This window comes from Temnothorax longispinosus, chromosome 6 (assembly GCF_030848805.1).
Source record: "Temnothorax longispinosus isolate EJ_2023e chromosome 6, Tlon_JGU_v1, whole genome shotgun sequence".
Taxonomy (NCBI): Eukaryota; Metazoa; Arthropoda; class Insecta; order Hymenoptera; family Formicidae; genus Temnothorax; species Temnothorax longispinosus.
This window is the reverse complement of record NC_092363.1, coordinates 11,728,606-11,745,932: the sequence shown is the minus strand read 5'-3', so window position 1 is coordinate 11,745,932 and position 17,327 is coordinate 11,728,606. Positions and strand designations below refer to the sequence as shown.

Sequence of the window (17,327 nt, the reverse complement as noted above, 5' to 3'; positions counted from 1 at the left end):
CTCATACATAACGCGTCGGGCACGTGGTGTAGGGCCCTCTTTCTATATTCGACCATGTAATCATACTTCAAAAGCTCTAAAGCCCATCGAGCTAACCTACCGTCGGATTCTTAAGGTTGTAAAGCCATCGCAAACTGCTATGGTCGGTGACCACCGTGAATTTATACCCTTCTAAATACGGTCGAAATTTCTAGATAGCTCAGACTACGGCCAAGCACTCTTGCTCCGTTACGGAATCCCTCGTCTCGGGGTCGGATAAGACGCGACTGGCATATGCGATTACGCGTTCTTCGTCTTCTAACCTTTGCGTCAAAACGGTCCCTAGACCCACGGAACTCGTGTCGGTTTGTAGCACAAACGGTTTCTCGAAATTCGGACATGCGAGAACGGGAGCGGATATTAAACTTTCGCGGATACTTTCGAAGGCGCAATTCTGCTCATCCCCCCACTCCCAGCGCCTGCTTTTTCTCAAAAGGCGATTCAACGGCTCGCTAAGGGTGGCAAACGCTGTGGTATGAACCTCCGATACCACGATGACATATCTAAGAAATCCGACGTAACTGTCGGAGATTTCGGGGAGCCGGATACTCCATAATCGGCTTTGTCTTCTCGGGATCGACCGATAAGCCCCCCTTTTCTACGACAAATCCTAGATACCGTACTTGAGGACGGCAAAATTCGCATTTCTCTAAATTAATGGTAAGATCGGCCTTCGAGATTTTATTTAACACGCGTTTTAAAACCTCTCGAGGTGTTCTTCAAACATTTCGGTCGCGATAATTATATCGTTGAGATAATTAAATACGAATGGTTCCATTTCCGGACCAATGAAACTATTTAGCAATCGCTGAAAAGTAGCCGGCGTTCCCGTCAAACCGTAGGGCATTCGAACGAAGTGGTAATAATGTCCTTTACCCGGAACGCTAAACGATGTGATCTCGCAACTATCTTTGCTTAGGGGTATTTGAAAGTATGCCTGACTTAAATCTATCGTCGAAATATACTTAACCGAACGCAAGTTATTTAAAATACCGTCCATAGGCGGTATTGGGTACGCATCTTTTTTCGATATCTTGTTTACCCCCCGAAAATCTAAACAGAACCGATACTTGCCATTCGATTTCTTAACCATCACTACTGGGTTCGACCACTGATTAGAAGAGGGTTCAATAATTCCGGTTTTTAACATCTTATTGACTTCCGCGCGAATAGCCTCCTGGACCTTTGGCGATATTAAATAACAACGTTGCTTAATTGGCTGGTGGTCCCCCACCTCAATTTTGTGCTCCGTCAAATTTGTTAGCCCCGGGTTCTCCGGGAGTGTCGCGATTGTCCGTAAAAAATTTTTCAGACGTCGCTTTTGATCCAATGATCAGTTTGGCTAGTCCACAACAAGCGCGCGGAGTCGCGTCCGAGTGAAAACAATAACGAGTACGTGGTCTATCCGCGAAATACCACTCAGCCTTGGTGAAGTCCAACGCAATTCCGAATTTGGTTAAAAAATCCATCCCAAGGATACAGGGTACCGCTAAATCGGGTAACAGTCCGACGGAAATCTTAAAGCTTCGATCTTTCAAGCGTATCGGCACGGAAATTTTACTTCGAATAGTGGCCAATTGCCCGTTGGCCATACAAATTTGCGCTCCCCCTCCGCGCTCCGTCTGTATGCCTAATCTGTGTATCATTTCCATCTCTTCGCGTCGGATAAGGGTACGACTCGATCCGGAATCTACGAGAGCCAATATAGAGTAACCGCCTACGCGAATCTTGAGGTATTGAAACGGAGGTAACTCAGACGGCTCGAAGGTAATGTTTGATTCAGGCAACGTCTTCGCAGGGGTATCTGCGGTTCGGGCTTCGTTCTCGAAACTTGGGACCGTAGGGACCCGTCCTACGAACTCCCTTCCGCGTTTCCCAAACACGATGGGCAAGTTCTCGACGTAAATCCTCACTTCCCGCAACGATAACAGTGCATCTGACGAGCTTCTTTGCACTCACGTGCACGATGTCCGACTTTTTCGCAATTCCAGCACTTCATCCCGGAGTCGCTGGTACTCGTCCCGGACGCGGTCTGAGGGGTTGACGCGCTCACGGTCGCGGTTGCTGCTGTCGCGGCGGCAGTCAAAGCGGCCGGAATCTCCTTCCGTTTTCCCGCTTTTTGACTGACGGCTTTCCCCACAGCGACCGTACCCGGACTTCTAATTTTTCCCTTAGGCACATGATACGCGAGATTCGGAAAAATCGACTGTTCCGGTGGTAACACAGGTCGATAATTTTTATCCGCGAGAAAACTACGCTCCACTCGGGTGGCTAAGTCCAAAGTATAAAAATCCGTGAACTTGAACTGGCGAACAGCGATTTGTAATCGCGGCAACAGATTTTGATGCGCAAGGGTAAGTTGTTCCGCCAAGGTCCAGGGAGAGCTCATTCGACCAAACAGAGCGCGCAAACAAGTTATATAATCCGCGGCGGATTCGTGTTCCCCCTGCGTACGGCGGAGGACCTCCTCCCGAAGCGTATATTGGTAGTCCGGATCCCCGAATCTAGCTCTCCATGCGGTCTCAAAGTCACGCCAATCGCGTCAGTTTTGACTCTCCAAACGCACCCAATATAGCGCGGTTCCCGACAAAAACAATGGCAAGCACTTAAATAGATTCCCGTCGTTGATAGGAATTATCGCGCAAGCTTCTTGAATCCGTGTCAAAAACGCTTCCGCATCACTACCGCGTTTTCCAGAAAAATGTAAGTTTCATTTGCGCATCAGATTGTAGATCTCGGACCCACGAGTAGATCGTCGCTCGGACGCAGGCGGTCTATACCCTACACGCGAAGGTGGCGCGAGATCGTAATTCATCCCTATAAATTTTCCTGCACGCGGCTCAGTAAGACCTGGTGGTAAGGCCACGCGCGCAAACCCGGGTGGAGGTTCCCCCTTCCCGGAGGCAGTTCCGTTGGGTCCGCCGGGACCCCATCGGTGGCATCCGATCTACCGCTATTTTCGGCGTCCATCGCGAGCGAGGGTGGAGGGTGTACGCCTTGTAATTTTGCCTCCTCGTAACGTATGAGACGCGCGCGCAACGTAGGCAAAATACCGCAAGTCTTTAGGCCGCGATTGTCTAAATGTTGGCGCGCCTGAGCCAGCGACAATTTATCAATCCAGCGGTGAGGCGAGCTACCTATCGGCATATCGCGGTGCCGACGCTATGTCGTGACCCCACGTGCGAAAGTCCGTTAAACGCAACCGGGGCTTGCCAAGCTTAAGAAATCAAGGTATGTCGCGAAACGCGGCTTGACAAGGTGAAGATAATTTCGCGATGCTCAATCTTCCGGAATAGTCCACGCGAACGTCAACATTTACCGAAAGAAATATTCCGCACGAACATCGCACATGACAGTCACGAAAGAGGGGAAAAAAAGAAAACAATACTGAAAGTCGAGCTCGACTTTGAGCTAAATCGAAGGAACGCACGCAAAAACTAAGGTCTTTGAAAGTTTTTTCAAAGTCAGCCAGAGGGGCACGCCAAAGTCAACAACATTCCACTCGCGACAAACACTCAGGAATCCGCAGAAAGAAACGCAAGAAAAACACGGGGCATTTAAATAGTAACGGCAGGCAAACCAAAACAAAGTCACTTCAATAACTAGGCCAACCAAAATTCAATACGGCACGCACTTCGTGTGGCACCGAAATTTCATAAATTATATATACGCAAAAATATCAACATTATATTTCAAAGTGATCGGGGCCAATACATGCACACACAGAACAGGATTTTACAAAATCAAATAATTGCGTACGCTCGATCTCCAAATTTCAATTCTTATGATACTTTATTCCCTTGTGAAGCGAAGGCCCGATTTCTCAACCGAAATGTCCGATTTTTCAAGCAAGAGGCCCCACGTTGGGCACCAAAATTCCTTGCGACGCTTTTTCTCCCGGTCTCGCTATTCGGAGGAGGGCAATCGTGAATTAACAGAACGCGAAGTTAGGTTGAGAGAACGGCCAAATAAGAAAAGGTACCGCGGGTGGATGCCCGCAGATAATTGCCAGATAAACGCAATATGATGGGCGCCAGGTGCGAATACTCGCACCACCGTACAATATTTTATTTAACATAATATCTCAGGGCGTAGTGCCTTCTTCATGGAGATTTGGAGAGGAGGCGTGACGCAATTAATTACACATAAGTAAATGGAAAAACAAGAATAATATATTTGAAATCAATCAAAGAGAACAGAATAGAGTTGAAACATAGGGTTGCAATCAGATAATAGGTCAGCGCGTCGAAGGGCCTTCCACTCAACCGCGAATCGCAACGCAATAACGCAGAAACGCCATGCCGACCAATGTTCACGGATAACGCAAATGCAACACGCTATACCGACGAATACTTACAAATAACGCAAGACTGATGAAACACGCTATACCGACGAATACTTACAAATAACACAAGACTGACGAATCTTCACGTGACTCTAACGCGACAATGCACTACTGACGAATACTCACGCGACTCCAACGCAACGAAATATCAACGAGTCGAATCACAACGACCTTACTGGCGCCATTGACGAGTACTTGAGCACCTCCGATTCCGTGCAACACAATAACTGTGGGCGATCTCGCCGTGACGGCCCTACCGACAGACGACCGCCCTCGCGAAACACGAAAACGGGCTCGAATCGCGGACGATTCCGCGGCCAGCCACGCTAATCTTGAGATTTCTCGCGAAGTCCGGCGATTCCGCGGCACCGCGCCAATCCCGACGACTCTACGGCCCCACCCAACGCAATATTCAACTTCCTCGAGGGCCCGAGCACTCTATGAGATAACTACGAGGCCGAGTGCCATCCGCAATACATTGCCACTCGTGCCTCGCACTTTCCCAAATTTACTGCGCGACCGCCCGAATCCGCAACATGAAATGCGCGATCGCGACTCTAACATATATCGCAATAATGTTTCCCACACGAATAAACACGCTACGCGACTGTCGGCCGTGACGGTGTTCTCGGGGAGGGCTTAAGTGGTCTCCACTTACGTGATTCGCTCTCGGCGGGGCCCCTGCACAGATTCCGATCCGGTCCTTTCGACACAAGGCAGAGCGCAAGGTAACTATCGGCCATCATTTTCCAAGCAACAGGTATTTCCTCAGTAAGGTAGCTGACACGCGACTGGGGCCAGCGCCTTGAGCGAATCCTCTTCACCGCGGGGGGACGCCAGAGTGGTGACCTTACAGAAATATATGATGTCCATCGTAGATCTCGACTCGGTCGTCGGAAGGTGCGTCTCTCGCTCGAGCCGAGATCGCGCCAGCTTCCCGCGCCTGCGCTGTAGCGTACCGCCCGTCCGGTCCGCCGATCCTAGCGCGCTCACCGGCGCCTAGCGCCGCTTCTTCCTGCGGCGCGGCTCGAACTAACTCCGCCTCGGCGCGGGCTCTTTAACTCAGCCGGCTGTCCGGGCCGCAATGATTTGGCCGGCGTTGCGTGGGCCAGGCTGGCCGAGCCATGACTACGTCCGCCGGCCGCCCCTCGGGGTGGCGGCCACAGGGCTGTGCACGTTCCCTGTGCCGTGCTTCTGCACCCTGGCTTTCGTGGCACTACGTCAGGGCGTCCCCCGGGACCCTTCGGTTTCTACTGCTGTGGCGGCCGAGCTTGGGGTGGATTTCTTACGGCGGCGTTCGACGATGCGCTTGTGGGAAGGTCCGGGCGTGACCCGACTGCCAACTACGTCCCTCGGCCGCTTCCTTGGTCTTCCGAGTTCTCTCTCGTGGCGGCTCACGGCCGTTACATACAATGTTCATGTTCCAGTCACCACCGGTAATCCCCTTAAAAGAAGCTTAAGACTAATTAATAATAACGCACTGGCCCTCCCCCGCTCCGAGCGAGGAAGCATCCCCGAATTCCCCTCGACCGAGCCCGTCTGGGCAGTGGACGCGACTTGTCACGTCACAGTTGATAGATAAACATGTGGTTCTGCAGGTGTAGCCATAGGTTTAGCTTCCGTTAAATTAAATCTTTCAATTACACGCTTTAAATAATTTGATTGTCCAATAAATAACCGCTTCTTCGAACAATTACGCTTGATTTCTAGGCCTACAAAACATTGACCGTCACTCTCCGTTACCTCAAATTCATTTTTCAGCTCAGTCATAACTTTCCTTAAGGCATCTGAATCAGCTGACATCACTAAGCCGTCATCAACATATAAGGCTAGTATAACAAGTGCATCTCCAATCTTACTAATGTAAACACATTGATCAGCATCGCTGGCTATAAATTTAAATCGCTTCAAGAACATGCGAAACTTCTTGTTTCATTGTCTTGACGACTGTCGAAGTCCATAGATTGATTTTATCAATTGCACAAACGGTTTTCCATCCTTGACTACATGAGCAGGCAGTTCCATGAAAATTCTCTCTTTCAAGTCGCCATTCAAGAATGCCGTTTTAATGTCGAATTGAATAATATTCCAATCCTTTTTTGCAGCTAACGCCAATAGTACCCGGATAGATTCATATCTTATTACTGGCGCAAACGTTTCTTTGAAATCAATTCTTGGACGTTGTGTGAACCCTCTGGCAACCAGCCGAGCCTTGTATCGTTTAACTTGACTCTTATTGTTTAATTTTCTCTTGAATACCATCTTCGTTGTCACAGCTTTGCTATCCTTTGGTAATTTATCCACAGTTTTCCAAGTACCATTCTTTTCCATGGCAGTCATCTCTTCATTAATGGCCATCCGCCACTTCTCGGCCTCTGGTCCTGCTAAAATTTCTTCAATGCTCTGTGGCTCATCTAACTCAACGCAATAAGCTTCGTAGCGATGGGGTTTTTGGATTTTTGTACGATCACGTAACTTTGGTCCTGTTGGCTCTGATTCTTCAGGCTGCTCGATTTCTTCTTCTGTTGTTTCAGCTTTTTCCTTGATGACTTCCAATTCTTCTTGATCATCATCTTCCGTAGTTGAAATAGGCATATCCATTGCTGGCCAATATTTCTTTGGTTTTCTAACTTCTGTTGCCTCTTCGTTAAAATCAACATGCCTAGAAATCTTTATTTTCTTTGTATCCATTCCAACCATTAGTAATTTTCTAGCCTTCTTTTGCCATTTCTTTCTCTGACAATCCGGTACATGTTCATATGCCCAAGAGCCAAAGATTCGCAAATAATTTAATTCCGGCTTACGTCCAAACCATAATTCGTATGGTTATTTCTGATCAAATCTAGTGGATGGTTGCCTGTTAGTTAGATAAGTGGCTGTTAATGTAGCCTCAGCCTACAATTCTCGAAGTAAATCCTTAGCAAATAACATTGATCTAGCTGATTCCACCAATGACTGATTCTTACGTTTGGCTACTCCATTTTGTTCCGGAGTATGAGGTGCAGTGGTCTGATGATCGATTCCGTGGCTTTCCGTAAACGACTTTATTCTTCCATTTACATATTCACGGTCGTTATCACTCCAAAGTACTTTTACCTTACGATCCAATTGTGTGTGGATTAAATTGACTACAGTCTTAAAATTCTCGAATACTTCATCTTTAGTTTCCATGAAGGAGATAAACGTCATTTCTGTGGCATCATCGATGAACAAACCATCTGTTACCGCCGAACGTTGCAATCGACATCGAATCACTAACGTCCAAATGCAGAAATTCTCCAGCCAAATAATTTCTACGCTGACAACTCTTGAAAGGTTTCTTAGACAATTTTCCGAATGTATGTACAGGCTTCGCAAAATAACTTGGTTTCATTCGGGATGGTGATGCTCAGCTGATTCTCGTTAACCATTTCATGCATCCGTCTCAAACAGGGATGGCCAAGCCGCTCATGCCAGGTTTGCAGATCAGTTTCCATCGTATAGTCTTCCGTTAATGGTCGTTGTAACTTTAACTCATACAAATTATTATTATAGTTAATTGTGCTTCCATTTTTAATTGATCATTAAGATAGAATCTTATTTTGCCTTGATCAACTTTTACCTTTGCACCTACACGTTCAGCCATACCAATAGTAACCAAATTCTTTCTTAATTCAGGTAGATACATAGCATTTTGAAAATAGACTAATTCCCATCGACCATTAATCCATACTTCGGCTGCAACCTTGCCTCTGCCCATAGAACTCACAAGGGAACCTCGCGAAGTGGAAAATTCTGATTTTAATATAACTTTCCACATATGTAGGGGGAGTAAAAAGATGAATTTAGATATTTTTAGTAGCTACCCAAAAACGGTTTTAAGGGGTGAAACCACTGCTTATAGTAGAGCGGTTTTTTGCTTTTCTCGATATATCTCAAAAAATATTTGAGATATCAAAAAATGTTTCTTATAAAAGTTTTACAGCAAAATTTCCTTTGTTCGACAACATTAATAATATTTTTTAAAAATAATTTTTTAAACAAAATTTTGATTAAAAATTAAAAAAAATTTTTTTTTTTGAAATTTTATTAATGTGATTGAATAAAGATGTTTTTACCATAAAACTTTTATTTGAAACATTTTTTGATATCTTGAATACTTTCCGAAATATATCGAGAAAAACAAAAAGCCGCTCTACATATGGGCATTCCACGCGAAGTGATCCACCCTAAAAAAAATTGTTTTTTTGATTGTGCTGAAATTTGCACAATCTATTGCCCTATTGACCATAATTATCCACACCAATTTTTTAGACATTTGTCCAACGCGTTGTCTACTTACAGGGGTTTAAAGTTTCGGCGTTGAGGCCGTCATGTTAAACTTCACACATCGATAATTTGTGGTAAACATTACCGATTTTAAAGAATGATCAGTGATTTTTTAAGTATTTTTTACACACTTTCGAGATATATTATGCATTATTAATAAAAAAAATTAATTAATTGATATTTTACAACATTAATAATAAATTCAGATTTTTCTTTAAGATCGACATCTTCGATTTTAATAAAAAAAATGCCAAAAAAAAGAAGAAAATTTTGTCAACAAAAAAGTATATGAAGTCCAAGATGGAGAAATCACTCCTTAGTAAGTTACAACTCATTCTGTGTGCGAACTCATGATCCGTGCCGCCCGTGCCGCCCGCGCCGCCGCGGCGGGCACTGATACATCGGGAGCTGAGAGCCGCGACGTTCCACGAAACTCGCGATTTTCCATCGTCTTTATTAAATCGCTTTTTCTATTACCTAAGTAGGAAGAGTGTGAGACTTCTAGGCCGGGGATCTCAGGGGGGGTGAGGGGCGGGGGGAAGGACTCGCGGCCGCGGGGTCTGCTGGGCGGGCGGGGGGGGGGACTCTAGTGCCGCCGTCCTCCGAGGAGGTGCGGCGGGGGGGGGTCTGCGTTCCCACCATATGGTGCGGAGGGGGGGGAGGTGGTGGGTGATCTGCGTTTCTAGCATAGGGTTGGGGGAGGGGGGGAAGGGAGGGGGTGGATTAGGCGAGCGCGTCGGGACATGTTCGATAAACAAATGCAGCCTCGCGTCGATGTTCGGCCGATAGTATTTATAAACAGATATCATTTCACACTTATCAAATGCGAGCGAGCGCCTATGGCAGGCGGCTATAATTTACGACCTGCGACTAGCGTGACACCGCGGTCCTTTTCACTTTTCTTCGTAGGAATTGCCGCTTATCGGTGTTTCGCGGCGCCATTCGGCTATGGCGTCGCGCGTTACAAAGGCGAGCGCCGATGACAGGCTGCTAGATTTTATAAACACTAGACGGCATAAGCGCGGCAACGCGACTCAATTTCTATGGGTATCGACGAACGTCGATGACAGAATTTATAAACGAATATCATCTCGCACTGCGGATGGCCGAGCATCGATGGTCGCGCGACGTAGGTACTCGACCAAAATTTTATGCGACTTAACCGTCGCGGTCTCTTCTCTTTATTTTTCTGTATAGGAGAACTATCTAAGAGAAAGGGAATAGATAATTATTTAATATTTATTTATTTATTTTAAGAAAATTTCTAAAAAAACTCCGAGATATACGGGGTAAAAAAAGGGAAACAATAAAACGCCGGAAAAGAAAGTTGGCCTGTGAGTCTCGGAGACCCCCGCTGTGCATGCCTACCGCCGCAATGTCCTCTTCAGACATGTCTTTTAGGGCAATTTATTGAGGTTTTTTTTTTTGGTGAACATGTGGGTCACAGGTTCACTGGGTCACGTTTTTGCGGTGCCATTCGATTATGACGTTGCGCGTTATTTCTTTTCTTTGTCTTCCTCTCGAAAAGGACCGTCTTCTCGTTCGCGTTCTCTCTCGCGCGCGGTCTCTCTCTCGCTCCCGTCCCCCGTTCGCGTTCTCTCTCGCGCGCAGTCTCTCGCTCGCTCCCGTCCCCCGTTCGCGTTCTCTCGCGCGCGCAGTCTCTCGCTCGCTCCCGTCCCCCGTTCGCGTTCTCTCTCGCGCGCAGTCTTTCTCTCGCTCCCGTCCCCCGTTCGCGTTCTCTCTCGCGCGCGTTCTTTCGCTCCCGTCCCCCGTTCGCGTTCTCTCTCGCGCGCAGTCTCTCTCGCTCCCGTCCCCCATAATAAATATATTTTATTATATATAATTAAACTATCTAAGGTAGGGAGAAGGAAGGGAAATAAATAAATATTATAATTATTTAATTTTTTGTTTATTTCGAGAAAATTTATAATATAAAAATTAAAAAATTTATAAGGAGGATCAATTTATCCGGAGGATCTTCACCTGAAACATACAAATGCAATATGATTAATATAATTAATAAAAATTCAAAATTTTTTATTAAAAAGCGATTATTTTACCAGATTTCATTTTCTTCCTCGTCGGAGGTATCCTCTCCGAAAAGTTTGAGTAACGCGTATCGAGATGTTTCTCGGTAATCACACATATCTCTCTCATCTCGTCTATCCTCTTGGATCCAACGCCGGTGAGCTATATTGATAAATCCCGGTATCACGTAACTCATCCACAGCTGTAAAATTAATATATATAAAATATTATTGTACTTTTTTTTCAAAACACGCGCGCACGCACAAAAAATAAGACTCACGTGTTCCCGTGCAATGCGCACCCGCACCCACCGCTCATCCGTCACGACCTGTATATTTAGCTGCATCTGCTAAACAGAAAAAAAAACATATTTAAAAAACTATATTATGTCACTATTCACTATACTCTGTCACCGTGTCTTCCGTACCGTGCCCTCCCTCGGAATAAGTACTTCTATGTACTGCACCATAATTGTTTGACACTACTAAAAACTTTCGAACGTTTGGTTTCGCGGACTCGACGAGACTGAATTCTCGGTTCTGCAACGACGGTTGCAGAACGAAGCGGGGTAAAATGTCACCAGAGAAAGAAATGGTAACAGTTTACAAACGGACAGCCCCTTCCAACGAAAAGAAATTAAAATAAAGTATGTCTCGCACTACAATGGCAGGCAAAAGTTCGACGGAGCATCGACACATGTGAACGCGTTCTCTGTCGCTCGCGTCTCTTCGTTCGCGTCCTCTTTCGCTCGCGCCCCTTCGCTCGCGTTTCTTTTCTTTATAATAAATAATTGGGAGAAGGAAAGATAATTTTAGATACAGTGGGTGAAGGACATGCACGCAAAAGAAAAATACATCGTTCGTTTTAGGGTGTAAGAAAAGCCTGTTTATTTAACTCTTCTTTTACATAATATATCTTACGTGCTAAAAACTAAAGCTGCGAGCTCACAATCGATGATCTGATTCGTATTGAACGCATCGCTAGCGTATATTACATTCGACGCTTCCTTGGGATCCTTCACAGTGGACGCGATATCGGAGAACTGCGCAAACTTTGCATCGACCGTCGCAAGTATTCTGATCAAATGATCGAATCTCGCATCGATGCACCGATCGAGATCGAACATACGATGCAACGTCGATTCGGTCATTCTCAAGCATACGTTTGCAGATTCGAGACGTATGAGTTTGATGTTATTAACCGTACAAACTCTCACCGTTAGCGGTCCAACGTTTATAAAACTATGGATATCTTTGAAGTCATTGCGAAAGAAATTCTGAATATTTTGCCGTTGCTCGTATAGCGCCTTCCACGTTTCGAGAGACAACAGCAGTTCCTTTCCTCGGCGAGGATCTCCAATGGCGATCTCCACGTAGCTCGGTGGACCCACGTTGATACCAATTTCGAGGAATTTGTATTCCGTAGCTGTCAGCGCGTATCGTCTGCTGAGTATACGAACCGCGCGACGATCCAACGAAATGCTGTAGAAAAAAATAATGAGATTACTTTCAAAATAATACAATTCGCAAAAAAGATATAAAAAAATATAAAGCTCTATAAATTATACAAAACTTACTTGTTTTCACACGTTGGAGTTTCAACATCGGGAATCGGCACGTAATAATTCATACGTCTACTGCCGCTGTTGCCGCTGTTGCCGCCGTTGCTTCCTCCAACGGAATACATTTTTTCTCTCGGTTATGAGAAGCGGACCGTTCGCACAAGCAGCCGATACGAGACTAGTCGTATAAAATTAATCGAGTATACGCGACAGCACCCACTATAACCCTTCCAAAACTATGATGAAGGAGGGGGAAATTAATGTTTCTGTAACGCGCAATCAGCGCTCTGAATTTTAGGAGAGGGGACTAAGGTAGGATGTTTTTTCTTTATTAAGACGTATATCCCCCCCTCCCCCTCTCCCCTCCGCATGACATCAACCGCGAAACATGTTCAGACATGTTCGTCTAAAACTGATACCCCATTCCCCCTCCTCGAAGCTCTCGAGTTAGAATTCGTCACGTATACCTACTTATTCTTTAATTTTGTACACTATCGACTAAAGGGAAAAGAAATAAAACATTGAAAAATTTACACATACGTATAAAATTTATTTTTTAAAAAGATGACAATTCTCTCTGGCGTCGCGACCACCAGTTAAATATTTTTAATACATTTTGCAATGCGCAATTTTTAATGTGTTTTCCACATCGCACAGTATTGGTAACATCTAGATTATTTAAAGATTCGATATCTTCGTAATCCGCATCCAGAGTCTCGATGTTTAGGTTTTTTCTCGCTTTACTCTCAAGCAGATCTACCAGCCATTCTCGTTTCTGGCATCCCTTGACGTACACGAGAGTCGGCATCTCGTCGTCGTCGTCGTCGTCGTTGTCCTCTTCCTCACCGAGCACCGCTGATGTAATTAAACGCTTCACCTTGCTGTACGACACGTTTCCGTCTTCCCATCGTAATCCATGGTGATTGCGAATCAACCAGGAAGCGCACGATTTGTCGGATTTTGTGAGGAGATTCCACGGCATGGGGCATGTAAAGATGTAATGCGCCAGAACGGCCCCGTTTCTCAGCACCGCCACCTCCTTCACGACAAACTTCATCCCGACGACGAAACCTTGCAGGTCGACGAACGTTGGTGCAAACATGAAGAAATATCTCTCTTTCTTCGATGCGTGAATCGAGAGGAATGACGCGCGTTTCGCGACACTCTGATTTTTATATCCTGCTCCCCTCTTTTTCCCCTCTCATAAATTTGTATCAGGAGTTAAAGAGAGAAAAAATTTTCGTCGACGTTGCCGCGAACACTCAGACTATTTTGCGCACTACGTTGGTCAACGGATTGTACTCGATCACGCGATCGTGTATGATGAGACAGTACGCGGAGGTATTCGGCGGTACGTTCTCCATGCAATCGAATTCTAGTCTGACATCCACGGTGGCGTTTTTGACGGATTCGTTTTGTCGAGAGCAATCGATGATCACGAACGGGCCGTTACGTAGAAAAGTTGAAACGGTGAGACTCGGCTCGAGATATTCGTATCCGTAATAGCCCTTGCAGAAACGCGCGTACATATCGTACAGAATCGCCCATCTGTGTTTACCAAAGTCCAAATTCAAATCGTCGTACGGATAGACTTCCGAGTTTAGGTAGAGTTTCACGTTGGTCAATTTGCAGTCGTCGAATCGGCTCGTGTCCGCGGACATGACGTTCTTCCGACCCGTTTGCAGAGCGAAGACGACGTATCGCGGTTTCTCGAGCTGAGTCGCGGTCTTAATGGCCCACGAGTGCTTGGTCGTGTTCTGCAACAGGGGATACTCGTACAGATCCCACGAACGGAAACCCATACTTAGATATCGTCCGTTTTCCAAGGCGCGCAGCATCGACAGCTTGTTGACCTCGCTCAATACCACGTGAGGCATTCGCCACTGTATCTTGAGTAGTTTGACAGTAGGCTCCAACGCGAGACTTCCCAACAGACAATTGTTGTCGGTGCGCGATCGTATCAAGATTAATTCGTGACGAGCGTTGATCACCACGCGTTTGTAATCCTCGCAAAATCCCAGTAACAGGTTGAGCGGTACGCAGAAATTGAAGTATCCGTTCGCGTTATTATGCGGTTCCCAGCCCGCGTTTCGCAGGATCACGCTTCTGTCGGACGATACCGTAACGTAGTTCTTGAGCGTGCTGGTTATTCCTACGTTTCTGCAGTGATCAATCTCCACACCGTCGAGCTCGTATCGAATTTCATCGAACATGAACGCGACGCAATTATTCCCCAATACCACGTTATCGGCTTGGCCGGCTGCTCTGGTCACCGTCAATGTTCCTTCGACGTAGAGAAAACTTTCGCACGGCAACGTATACAGATCCTGCTGTTGTATAGGTATTCGTATCTCGTCGCTATATACTCGAACGTTGTGTTGGCGTACGGGTTGTACGTGTGAGTCTCGATCTTGACGATGCGATCGTCAAAGACCGGCTCGCCTCCGATGTTAAGAATTTCAGTCATCGTTCAGATGTTTCGTACCGCGAATCCCAGAGATTGTAAAAATTTAACGTTCGATGCGTTGAGCTTCTTTCTCGTCTCTGTTTTCGTCTCTGTTTTAACGCTACCGAATGTCGATTTGATGATATCGTCGATCGTCGCAGTCGTAAAGATATTCTTATCCGTCGCACGCTCCGAGTCGTTCAACACGAGCATGTCACACGTCGCGCGTTATCGCTGTAGTCGTCGTACGTGCAATCTGACGGTGATCTCTTCTCCTCGAAAATCGAGCAATCGTCCGTCTTGATCCGTGACGCGTATCGTTAGATCCGTAACGCTTCGCGCGATGATCGGCAGGTAAATGATCTGCGCCGGCGTTTCCGATATCTTATATCCCGGTGGTACGCTCGGTGAAAATTCGTGTATCGTGTGAACACGTTTGCCGTTGCTGTACGCACCCGCGGTCACGTTGCACTCCACGCGGATAATGTTTACGTTGATAATATTAATCGACGCGTCCGATTCGTGCCACTGTCTCGGCTGCAATATACGCTTCGACGAGAATCCCAGCAGCGATCCAACGTTGTTCGGTTTGTTAAAGTTCACTCTGAAAGCGCACTTGATCTCGCTCTTCATCGTATTGTAATTTGCGCGGAGCACTATCGGGTATTCCGCGGCCTCGTCTTCGTAGCCGTTCGCGCGAGCGGTCGCCTCTCGCGCGATATTCGCGACCGACGTACGATCATCGTTGGAACGATTTACGCGTCGCGGGCGTTTTCGTGAAATTTCGCGTTTCAAAAACTCATGTATGGCTCGTATCTCGTACGATCCCTCGGGAATCGTAATTTCCGTGTCATCCTCGTCGAAATAAAATTTATTGTTCGAAGAATTCACGTTCGGAATCGTGTGATAAGTCTCAAAACACGTTAGACCGAGCTCGTAGTCACCGTCGCTCAGATCCACGGCGGGAAAATCTCCGCGAGGATGCTGCTCTTCCCCGTCAGCGTGAACGTTATAGACATGTCGGCGAAAACCGTTAACGAGTCACCACGGCGCACCGTCAGGCTTTAAATTAGCGTCGATCGTCCGGAGAAATCGCAGGCACAATTGTCCACAGATGTTCTGATCGTATCGCTGATAAGACGTGCAATTGTACTCGATCTTCGTCACGCTCGGCCCGAAATATCGCACCAATTCTTTCGGCGGTCGAAGATTGCCGAAACTGTCGAAATATACGACTCGATCTTCCCTCTTCGCGTACGCTACCCAATGAGTACCGGGACCCGCTGCATCGTCCAAATTCACGATACCGCTCTCGTTTCGACGTACACCGCCGATCGGTAACGAATCACGCATGAAGACACCTCTGAAGAACGGTACGCGCATACGCCTTGCCAGTCGATTCAATTGTACGTTAGTCGTAATACCCGCGGGCATATTTAACGTCTTTTCGACGTTTTTTTTTTTTATTTTCAACGCTACTCCTCGCCCGCGTTTGTGCGGGCCGAGATACAGCCCTCGTCCATATTTGTACGGAGCGAGATAAAGTCCGCGACCTTCCACGGCGCGATTGTGACGTTGCATCTCTTCCAGCTGACGCCGCGCGGCTTTGTTATCGTTCACGGCCTTTACGACTCCCGCCGCTCCGCCGGCCAGAGAACCGAGAACTCCCAACAACGGTAGAATCGGCAATACACCGCCTCGTTTCGCTGTCGGAAGTATCCGTTTATTCGTTAGCTTTTTTTTCTTCACCGTTTTCGATTTTTTCGTTTTCAAGCCCATTCCGAGCTTCGTCTTAGCCTTCATGGTCGCCCAGACGGCTGTAGCGGCAGCTCTCTCCCCGAGAGTCGAATCTCTCGCGGTAATGCGTTTTCGCGCTTCCGCAGCGAGTATCTCGTCCGCCGCGTGTCTCTCGGTGAGATCGCGGTTACGCGAATAGGCTATGTCGTGCTCGCGACACGCCGCGTCCAATGGATTAATACCTTGATCGCCTCTCGCCAATCGTTCTTGTAAACGAGTTCCCGGACCGCAAAATTGATAGCTGGGAATGTGTAATTCGAACGGAAGTGCGTTTATCGCGCGATTTAACAGGCCTTCACCATTTTTTTTCGTTGACATTCGCCGCAATCCTTTATCATTGGCGCGGGACCGTCGATGTGCGTTTGCTGCCACGGTTGATTGTAATGTTCGTAACAGCGACGATATGCTTGAACCTCCAAATCCGCCTTTATATGTTCCGGAAGCTTGTCCCACACGTAGTGGACGTGATTGCCGCACGTTTGCAACAGAACGGCTTTCGGCACAAATTGCAGCTGTTCGGCGCTCAAACCGCGAATATCGGAAGGTCTCGACAGTACGACGAACATCTTTGCTACTGAGCGATTCGCGGTTCCGCTCGCCTATAAATAGGCGTTCGAGTCAGCCAGAGAGTCGGCAGTGTGGAAAGAAATGAGATTCGTGCGACAACCGTTGGCGATTCGCGTGACCAATTGCGACGACAGATTACGGTCGATGGGGGGCAACGTGGAGAAACGCAAGCACGGTACGATGTTACCGACTACTATACGCGCGATCATTTGCGGACCCTCGAATTGCGGTAAAAC

At 46.8% G+C, this 17,327-nt stretch overlaps 2 protein-coding genes across 4 annotated transcripts in view; one reads left to right on the top strand and one right to left on the bottom strand.

Annotated features, from left to right (window-relative positions):
- The window catches only part of LOC139814922 (sodium channel protein Nach), a 364,065-nt gene that overhangs the window by 127,414 nt on the left and 219,324 nt on the right, over positions 1-17,327 (top strand). The window lies entirely within an intron of this gene.
- Positions 9,435-12,433, bottom strand: LOC139815056 (uncharacterized). Its single transcript, XM_071781658.1, has 4 exons — positions 12,297-12,433; positions 11,001-12,201; positions 10,753-10,922; positions 9,435-10,675 (listed from the first exon to the last, which is right to left on the bottom strand). Exons 1-2 carry the CDS (start codon positions 12,404-12,406, stop codon positions 11,637-11,639), a joined length of 675 nt encoding a protein of 224 aa, XP_071637759.1. The 5' UTR covers positions 12,407-12,433; the 3' UTR covers positions 9,435-10,675; positions 10,753-10,922; positions 11,001-11,636.